Raw genomic sequence first — 11,040 nt, forward strand, 5'->3', positions numbered from 1 at the left:
TCTTGTTTCTTTTCTTTACCAATCATTGGACTACAAAAGTATGTAAAATTTACACCGATTGCTCATTTATGCTCTTGGAAACTAATACAGGTGGCGCGTTTTCAATGATGTTCAGTATATATTACAATAATATGATTGTAATTGAACATCCTTAAAGGTTCTGCTTTCCTTCGTCGTCATGTTGACCCTCTGTTGCGTGCTGACAAAACAGGCGTGTTTCCTAGCAACAGCACAGACCCTGGTTTCCAGGCCAGGACAGATTCAAGACTCCATGTCGTGAAGGATGCCCCGTGGTTTTACTTCCCATACCCAGGTACAGGTCTCACAAGTAAATGCAGAAACATCCGTTATCAGTTTCACCGTAAAGTATATGAGTCATCGAAATGTCAGCAACAAGACATAAATGATTCTTTGTTCATCCATTTCGTAATCATTTAAAGGTCATCACGTCTACTGTCCAATGTGGTACACTATACAGTTAGAAGGAATGGTTGTTCAGCGTCTGGTAATCTAAAATATTGACTTAGAGCCTCAAGCTAAACGTGTCAAAATGTACATGTCACATTCTACAGAATTAAAGACCCTTTGTCGTTTGTTTGTCTCACTCAAAATGTTAGTTTCTGTTTACATTTCGTTTTCCAGAACAACATTGAGCCTTGGTTCTACATTGTTCCTTAGTGGAAGGTCTGAGGCATCTCATTTATGTAATGTTAGACAACAAAATGACGAGTAATCTGACTGATTTTGGGTTGTTGCTTGTGCTAGGATACACTAGATTATCTGCCCACATGAGATAACGACACACTTTCACTTCTTCATACTACAGGCCACTTGGGTTGGCCCACTATCAGTGCTGCCGGATATGTGGGGATGTTGGCAGCTACCATCGCCTCCATCATAGAGAGTCTGTCGGAGACTACTTTGCTGCTGCCCGTGCCTGCGCCGTCCCTCCTCCCCCCTCGCATGCAGTAAATAGGGGGATTATGATGGAGGGGCTTGGATGCCTGATAGCCGGCAGTGTTGGTGCTGTGCATGGGATAACATCTTACAGCGAAAACATTGGAGCGTTAGTTGTAACCAAGGTCTGTGAAGCTAAATATCTCACAATTCATATATTATTGATAGATGCAATTATAGTCGAAATAGATTAGACACGTGTATGGGAAATATCTGTATCCCTTGAAATATAACCAGTCATGGAATTTCGAGATGGGACTGAAATTGTCTGAGCCGTTATGAAACTATGAAGAACTGCTTGATTGTGTTGCTAGTTGTTACGTATTAATAATTAATTATTTCTGGGGCCTACGTTCCTCTGCCAACGACGCCTGGATCCCTGGTGTGAAAAACGTTCTCAAATGATGTTAAAGGTCCTTACACTGCATATATGACATGATCATCATTTGCCTAATACTTGTCAGACAGTGAGTCAACTATGAAATCTGGTTACGGTCTGACAGTGTCAAATCTGGTAAAGATAAAGGATGTTCGGTGCGTTCATGGGGTGATGATTACTAATCATTCAATCAGATCAGCTTGGTCTGCTTCAAAACAATATACGGGGCGGTGGGGTAGCCAAGTGGGTAAAGCGTTCGCTCGTCACGCCGAAGACCCGGGTTCGATTCCCTACATGGGTACAATGTGTGAAGCCCATTTCTGGTGTCCCCCGCCGTGATGTTGCTGGAATATTGCTAAAAGCCGCGTAAAACCAAACTCGCTCAAAACAATATACATTCTCACCAGCGATTATGAACCTTGAGCGTTTGTGGTGGGAAGTCGAAAGCCATTGGAACAAGCCTGCTGAAACCTGTCATATCTCGCACAGACCACATGAAGGAGGTCTGTAAACAGACCAGACAATACAGTGATTGACATCAGGAGCGTCAATCTACACAACTTGGATCAACCGAAACAGCGAGTCTCACCACCAGAGGCGTATGTTGCTGAAGGGCTGAAGTTATTATGCCTGTTATAATTGTTTATCAAACCGTCCTCCAGCTAAATGTTTCAACTTCTGTTATTTACTGAGTTTGTTGCACAACTGACGAGCTTTTGACTTCTTCCAGGTTGCAAGCAGGTCTGTCGTCATCACGGCAGGTGTCATGCTGACTGTGTGTGGCATGCTGGGTAAATTCGGTGCTGTGGTCAGCCCTCATTCCTACTCCAGTGATTGGTGGCGTGGCCCTAGTGACATTCGGAATGGTGGTCGCTGTCGGTCTGTCTACTCTGCAGTTTGTGGATTTGTCTTCATCGCGGAACCTCATGGTGCTTGGTCTGGCGTTGATGTTAGGGATGATACTACCTCAGTGGGCGAAAAACAACCCCAAAGCTATTGACACAGGTTCGTGTCCTTGAATAGCTGTTTATCGACTATCATCTCGGCAAAAAAAATCATAGACTCGTGAAGTAAGGGGTACGCAACATTTTGAAAAATTTCGGAAGAAAATTTTAAAACATGTTATTGCTACTGGAAAGTAAGGATGCATTAAAGTTGTGCCTTGTTTTACTAAACTGAGACTGTTTATTTGAGCAGCTTGTCTTGTTAGCTGGTACTATTAGGACTCCAGGCTACAACGAAAAAGGGCAAAGCACAAACAAAATACTCTCCTTGAACAGGGATTTAACCGTATCCTTGTTTGTGGAAATATCGCAAACCAAAGAACTCGCTTATTTGTCATGGCTAGGAAAATCCAGGCAGTGTGGCGTGAGTTAGGATCCGATTGTATTTGTTGCAGGCATCAACATTTGCCATCTAATTGTAGGTAATGAAGAATTGACCCACATCTTGAAGGTCCTTCTTGGAACTCCCATGCTGGTGGGCGGCATGGTTGGGTGCATCCTCGACAACATAGCTCCAGGTAAACTGTAACACCATCAGGAGAAGATATTGCAACTTTCTTTCTGTACAGTTAATATTTTCGTTCACCGGTCTCCCAATTAATGTAGTGATAGTAAGTGGTAGTGAGTGAGTTTAGTTTTACGCCGCTTTTCGTAATATTTCACCAGTATCACGGAGCAATGAGCTTCACACATTGTGCCCATGTCGGGAATCGAACCCGGATCTTCAGCGTGACGAGCGAACGCTTTAACCACTAGGCTACTCCACCGCCCCGATAATAAGCGGTAGACATACGTTGCATACCCTGGGCTTTTGCAATGACACATATTTCTATTGTTCAGCAAATTGAACAGCCCAACATATGTTTCAAAGTGATTTGGATTAATTTACAACATGGAGTTATTTCCCTACGGTTTGTAGATCATTTTTTGTTGGTATTGCTTTGTATTGTATTGCTGGTATTGTAATTCTTATTGCTTTAAATACTTGAGACAATGGAGCAGCTGGCCTTGGATGTGTGTTAACCAAGGATGTCTTATTCCAAAACCAAAGACGAGAGGGAAGTGCTAATATAATAAAATACGTATTCTTGTAACTAAGCAGTTTGTTTGGCCCAGGAACTGCAGGAGAGTGGGGATACTGAGGTAAAGTATTCCTGTAACTATGCATTTTTTAACTTCCAGGAACTGCAGAAGAGAGGGGGATGCTGAAATGGAGGAAGGGAGAGGGCAAGGGAAATATGCCAGTTTCATGTGGTGACACCTCCACATACAATCTGACATTCATTACAAAGTACCTTCCAGAAGGTCTCAGGTGCAGCTGGTTCCCAGTGTCCCCAGCCTACAAAGAAGGGTGCCGTGGTGGACATGGAAGAAGACCTCAAATGATTGGACTCAATGCTGACACTAGTTGCCTCAGACCTCAGTGATGACAACACGCACAGCTGCAGTAATCCCATGGAACTTGTCATTAGTACCTGTATGTCAGTATACATCACGTCGGTGCAACTGTAGTTATATAGATTTGTATTTATTAAAAGCAAGTGTATATTGAGTTGTTCTGCTCAAAATGGGCATTTCTCTCCGGAGTTTAGGTGAGGGCACATGTGTTCTTGTTACTATATTTCGAGAATGGCCTTAAAGTGTCTAGAACAGTTTGACTAATCCACCTCGGGATAGAACCTTCCAGAAGATAGTCTCAAAATCACATCAACCCCAGTAGTCTGATATCATACGCCTGGATATCTGGCCTAGGCCGGTTTAGGAAACTTGAACACTATTACTACAAGGTAATTATTAATATCACCGACTTAATGGCAATCACCAACGCTATATATTAACTAGTTGACGATATACTGCCTTTGTAAATTGACTGCCATTGAATTCTACCCTGCCACGCTGTGAAGCTGTGGAATGTCATTGCCATTATTTTGTGGTAATTATTGTCAATACTTTGCAGTAATGTATATTAACTTATAAACCTAGGTAATTGTAAATAATAATTGTATAATATGGCATTTCTTGTTCGTTGGCTTCACAGCAAATTCAACCGGCTCAGTTGTTCATATACTAAGGTCTGAACACTCAGTCAGTCACTTGGTTTCATTATCTGTGAAAATCTAACGCTCTGGTATGTACAATCGAATTGCAAAGACAGCCTCTGTGTGTTTGTTTGCCTAGATTTTAAGGGGGATGCCCTGGTAAGGGTTTGTTCTGGTAAGGTAGGGGGTCATCAATTTCGTACACATGTACTAGGGGGGATCAGCAATTATGTCCATAAATAACAGGCCTGCCATACAAACGGTAAACAAATAATCAAAACTGAACTCATATACACCAAAACAGAACACAAATCACCAAAATAGGAGAATAAACTTCCAAAACTGCAAGAAAATCCTCTAAAACCGATACAATACATCTGTAATGGAAACTAATCGTTTGAAATGGAAACAAAACTCGCGTATCAGCTACAAAGGCGCGCGAGAACGGTCGCCGAGCGTACAAAACGGCATTCATAGCATCCCAACACGGCAGTCATAGCATCCCGAAACGGCATACAAATCGTCAAAGATGGCGGCGAGGGGAGACGAATAGTCTTTGGTACATAATGTCTTTCGTCACTATGATAATCTAATCTTGAAAATTTGATATCGGGATGTAGCGCATCAACCCCCTATTGTAGTAAGCTTCAAACGTATGTCCATACTTCTCGATGTACGGGGGTTCGATTATTTAGTCAAGCGGGTTAAGTCAGCATATACCTCATTCAGCACGGACTGAATACAACATGAGTTAATTAGTGTAAATCTCTGGGCGACCCGTGAAAATTTGGTTTAGAGTTGGGTCGACAGCACCTATGGACAGACTCCGTCGGATTGCCAGAGTACTGCTGCTCGTGTTGTGAACAGTATCTCAGGGCAGCCCAGATAAAAAACCATAAAATACGTAAAACGCATTATAAAATACAATATTACCAAGGTGTAGAACTGACGAGAGGTGGGTAACTGGTAAGATGTGCACTAATGTGGCAAACTTGCGAGACGTCCTGGTTTGGAAACCTATATCCCGTGTGGAAAAAGGGGGTGGACTGTTTATATGTCCGTGTGGCATATATAGTCATTTAGAGTGATTTTGCCCGTGTTTGGAGCCAATCCTTTCACGTTCATATTTCATTATCTAAAGTATGTTTTCATTAACCATAGCTACGGAGCTTCTCCAAACTTCAATATAACTTACTGTATGTATGGATAAAATGATGACGTGAAAAACAATCATTTTGTTTTTGCTTAAACAAAAAGCTGAAAGGTAAATTACCGTTTGCTGCAGTTTAGATTCAACAAAGTATGTATGCTATAAACGTTTATTCATCGTCCATGTTCCTGCTAATCATACATGCAGTTCAAAAGAGCGACTGTTGAAAATGTGTACATATTGCATATATGTTTTAGGTCACATATAGGTTTACTGTAAATACTTAGTGTGCAGCACACTTCTAATACAGGTTTTGATGTAAATGTGGATAGTGCTACACACGTCTCATTAATGTTTTATTTCAATATTGCTAGTGCAACACTGGTCTTATTTAGGTTAGGTGCTTGTGCGGAAACAAGACTGCGTGGTACAGGATACCTTTGTACGGTAAAGATGAATGTCTTACCTGCAGGGCTTCAGGGTGATGGACTGTGGGGGAAGTTCCGTCAGTGTTTCGATTGTTCGACAAACAGCCCAGCTCAATTTTCCACACTGGTTACACATTTCCAAACTAGGTCACTCCAAGTCAGCTGAGCACACATTAGGAACCATCTGCTTGCAAAGCCAGACTCTCCTCACCGAGCGCAGTAAGCTAGATGTACTCTCACAAATTATTGCATATCCAATATTCTAGCACGACATTGTGTGATACTCAATTCTGATTGGCTGAGAGCTCATCAAAACCGTACTTAAATGGCAGTTTAAGACCGGTAATTAAAGTGACCGATTCACCGCGTATGACTACAACGAACGCGTTGACCCTATTGTTTGTAAACAATTCTACCATGACTTCTGTAAACACTGGATTGTGATTGGTTAATTAAAGTCATTCAGAGGTATATAATCACGTTATACAGGTCTCTGATTTTCCGTGCGCAATCATACATGGTTTACGGTAATGCACTATTTTTGTCTGCCCACCAACATGGCGGACACCAAACAACCTACCGATGCATCGATAAATTACGGCGATTTTGCTGTCGGAAATTACACATATGTCTTTAAAGATGGATTTAGCGATGACGGGCTCGACTCACTACTTGCGTAAATCACAGCAATAGGTGTTTATACATACAAAAGTACTTCGAAAGCATGGAAACGAATATTCAGTCGAACAAGATCATAACATCGTCTGCTTTCCGAATAAAAATTCAGCAAAAACAAATATGTTTACGTTGATTCTATGTTGTGTCAGAATAGATCCAGCAATAGACTGCTACATAATTTCCGTGTTAAATTTATTATCAGCTTTCGTCAACGATATCGCCACTGATCTTGATCCGGTAACGGAGGATGCATTAACATCGAACGCCGAAGAAATTTTAATGCCTTCCGTCCACATAAATAAACAGTTGGGTTATCAATTCAAAAAAATGATATTTTGAAATTTGTACTGTTTCAAATTTAGCGGTAGTAAAACACAATTACAGAATCTGCAAACCGTTCTGTTTAGCCCAACATATTTTTTTTCTAAAAGTAGAATATCGTTGAAAAAGTTATTTAGCTTAGTCATGATCACTCTTATCCCTTACACTGCTTGATCTAAAGTAGTCTTTTAAAGCATAATTAATTATCTTACCGTGTTTATGCCAGAGGTACACCCTCGTGTCCTGATCCATCCTTTCGGAAATATCACCACAAGTCTGGCTCTTTGTCAACAGACTCGCGAACATGCCAGCGAATCCGATTCAATTTGAATTCACTACACTTTGAAGCCACTAGGTCACAAAACACTTTCCAAAATGTAGAAAATAATATCCGTAGAATCGAATTTAAGCACAAAGTACACACATGAGTGTGCAAGAGTCACCACAGCTGTCGCACGCAGACGTAGAGGTGCGTGAAATCGTCAAGTTGACTCGGCGCAAAATTCAACAGTATCTAAATTCGGTACAACACGGACTTCTCGTTACAGCAAAAGCGCCTCTACTCTTAAATTTTGTACCAGTACCAGTAATTAGATATCAAAGACTATCTCAGTCATACAATCAGGTTAACCTTGCGCAAACTGTCAGAGGCTCTCCTGTCGCATCTTTCCAAATTTGCACGTAAATGTAAACAATGACTTCCGAGAAAAGGTCAAGGCCATGAGGTTGCTGCCATTATTCTGGTGGGGAAAGGGTCTACGGTGGAATTTTCATATGTGAACCAAGCTTTTAAAACTTATTTGGTATATGTTTTCCAACTTATCAGTTAATGATTGGTGATTGATGCATTGAAAAAACAAAACGTGATTTGTTATTACTGAATCTGAAGTTTGTTAGTCATTGACGGTTTGCCACCAATCACCCCGTTTAGGGCGATGCCACTTGAGATTGGAATGCGAGGCCGCTTCACGTATTGACTCGTAACCAAAGAAAAGAGTTCCACCTGAAATTGTTCATAAAATTGTCATGGTAGAATGGAGATAAACCTACTGTGTTGGAAAATCAGAGGTATATAACGAAATTATAATGGCTCTAAATTGTCCATTTAAAACCTCACGCTACGCGTTCGGTTTTAAATGAAATTTAGAGCTATTATAATTTCGTTATATACCTCTGATTTTCCAACACTGTAGGTTTATCTCCTAAACATGTCGGACATCGGCAATTTCTATCTCGGCAGCTTCTTTGGTGTTTTTGAAGTAAAAAGCGAATGGTTTGAAGAAGAATTTCTTGACCCTAATCCCAGTGAAGAAACTACGAAGCTGGAAAATCCGTCAGCAGCGCAAAAGCGGCAGTATATTTAAACCGGGTCCAGATCTACGTGTGTTGACGTTGACAACACACGTCGGCCCACACATCCCAACCTGACCGCTTCCGTCCCGGCCGTAATACCCAGTCCTACCACTTCCACTGTCCATGTATCCCACATAAAACGTGTCATGTCAGGTCCTTTCCAAATTGGGAATAGTAAGGTGGTTATCAACAATTTTTTCCGTGAATAAAAACAGCGGCGACTAAACTTAGCGAGTTCACGGCTTGAATTTGGGCGAGTCGATTGTCATACAGTAGGGGGATCAATAATTCGCTTGAGAAAAATCAAATAATTTACTTGCTCACAGTATAAACTGTATTTTTTTAAATTTATGTACGCTACTTGTTACAAAATACAAGCATACTGGTTCCTGAAATAAAGCATTTATCTTGTTGAAAATGTCTTATTTTGTTCATGACACAACCTGTCCCTCAACGGGACGATTCCAAGCGATTTCCAGGAAAAAGGCCCCCTCGCGGCTTGTGTTCTTGTGCGCCAAACAGTTCGGTTTTAAAACGCTTATCAGTCGTGCTAGAATGAAGATAAAGCTAACGGTGTTAGCACCTACACCGAAACGTCGCACTCATTGCAATAAAGAAGTTGACTATCCATACAAATCAGTTTTCCTTCATCGTCACAACTTCTAAAATGCCTCTCAAAGAAAATAAAGCTACTCTGTTTTCAATTTTGCGGTCCTTTATCGTTGATTTAAGACCGCTAAATGTTTATTAGCGGTCTTAAATCAACAATAAAGGACCGCAAAATTGAAAACAGAGTTGCTTTTTTCTAATTCATAACTGACAGCATCATTATTGTAACTGTAACATATGCTTTAACAATAACAATTTATCATATCTGCAATTATACTGTTGTACATCAGTTTCTGATAGTTAGGCGTTTCTATATGTTCTATTACGAAATATGTTTTTAATATGTTATATTTGTCAGTTTATGTAAATGTTCTAAAAGTAAATGCATTTCATATAACGAGGTCCAGCATAATGTTTACCATGATCCAGCAAGTATGTAAGGCAACTTCACTTAACACCATCAGCACACGAACCAAAAGCCCTGTCCTTTGCACTGGTGGAGTATCAATTTTAAACCGATTCAAAAAAGAAGAAAACTGCAGAGATGTAAAACGCTCGCTTCATAGAATAAATTTATTGATAAAGAAGTCATATTTTCAGGACTAGTAAAGTTTCTATAGGAAGATATACATATGATTGTGAGTGGTAGCAAACCACTGGAACTCAAGAAAAGCCGACGTGACCAGATCTAGGCCGCAGCCTACAGCCAATAGATTTTGTCTCTATGTTTGTGTACTGGGCTTCGAATGTCTACATTTGCGAGTGCATAAGCATTGGGGGTTTGATTGCTTACATGAGGGCGCTTCGAAGGACTATTCAACCTGACTTGTTTCTTATGGCACAACGTCTAATTCAGTACAGCCATCGTCCAAATACTTAATCGTTAATCTGCATTCTTAATCCTGATAGCTACTGCAAAGTACATTGACTTGTCGGCCAACCCTTACCACTCTGTCACTGTCATTAATAGCCTTAATTGGTCATACCCCTTGGCCGTGTCTGCCATCACATCAACTGGTCCAAGGAAGTGCTATTGTTTCTTTACCTGTCCATTGTTAACTCTTCGTCTGTCCGACAGTATGGTAGCAGCACATTTCCGAGGTGACGTAACGTGACGCAACCCCGAAAATATACTGCTACACTGACGTCATACACGTATGACGTCACGACGATAGGTCTCGTGACGTCACGATCTACAAACGAAGGTAGTGACGTCACTTGATGGTGACGCAACCTGGAAAATATACTACGACACTGACGTCATACACGTATGACGTGTCACGACGATAGGTCCCGTGACGTCACGACCTACAAACGAAGGTAGTGACGTCACGTGATGGTGACGCAACCTCGAAAATATAGTACCACACTGACGTCACGCCCTACAACGACGGTATTGACGTCACGTGGTCATTGAACTGTCACAAATAAGGGTAATGGTCGTTTAGTACGTGTTCGTACATGTACGTGTGTGTGTGTGTGTGTGCGCGCGCGCATGTGACATCTACTAATGACGTCACACAGACCAAAATGATAACCATAAGAATCCATCCGTCAAGCTAAATTCTCAATTGCTCTCAGACGCGTTTTTACCTCTTAAATGCACCATTAGCGTGCCAATAATATTTGAGTTTTTGAAAGGAGGCTAGGGAATCTCGTGCTGTCTATGTAAAGCTCTCTACAATACTAGACCGCAAGAAACACCTAGACACTCTTAATCACACGACCACCCCGTCTGTGTAAAGCTCTCTACAATGCAAGACGGTAAGACGGTGATATTCTACATGAAACAAAATGTGAGGTAGAAAACGGCAAAGCAGCAAGAGTGGTACCGAGTGTTACGTTCTTTACCTCGTATCGTAAACCCAAAGCGGGAATGAATAATAATTTTGAAGGAGGTCTGTAAATGTCGTACTGCCAATGTAAAGCTCTCTACAATACTAGGCAGCAAAACAAATGTAACAAGACACTCAAAAATAACACACCCTCCAGTTTATGTAAAGCTCTCTACAATACAACACGGGAAGGCGGTTATATTCTACCAAATACAACAAAGAAGATATTGAGTCGGACAGTCTATGTAAAGCTCTCTACAATACTAGACCGCGCGAACACCGTATCC

At 41.1% G+C, this 11,040-nt stretch overlaps 1 protein-coding gene across 2 annotated transcripts; it reads left to right on the forward strand.

The window, feature by feature from the left end:
* The first annotated feature begins 2,156 nt into the window (after positions 1-2,156).
* On the forward strand, positions 2,157-3,859 carry LOC124267729 (solute carrier family 23 member 2-like). Of its 2 annotated transcripts, XM_046702719.1 has the most exons (3): positions 2,157-2,341; positions 2,763-2,858; positions 3,523-3,859. In XM_046702719.1, exons 1-3 carry the CDS (start codon positions 2,200-2,202, stop codon positions 3,765-3,767), a joined length of 483 nt encoding a protein of 160 aa, XP_046558675.1. In that variant the 5' UTR covers positions 2,157-2,199; the 3' UTR covers positions 3,768-3,859. The 2 variants fall into 2 exon arrangements, with proteins under 2 accessions (XP_046558675.1, XP_046558677.1); XM_046702721.1 differs by lacking the exon at positions 2,763-2,858 and having other exon boundaries at positions 3,523-3,857.
* The last annotated feature ends 7,181 nt before the right edge of the window (positions 3,860-11,040 follow it).

The sequence above is a fragment of the Haliotis rubra genome, unplaced genomic scaffold, assembly GCF_003918875.1.
Source record: "Haliotis rubra isolate DU_JTF1 unplaced genomic scaffold, ASM391887v1 Scf1332, whole genome shotgun sequence".
In the NCBI taxonomy this organism is placed as follows: domain Eukaryota; kingdom Metazoa; phylum Mollusca; class Gastropoda; order Lepetellida; family Haliotidae; genus Haliotis; species Haliotis rubra.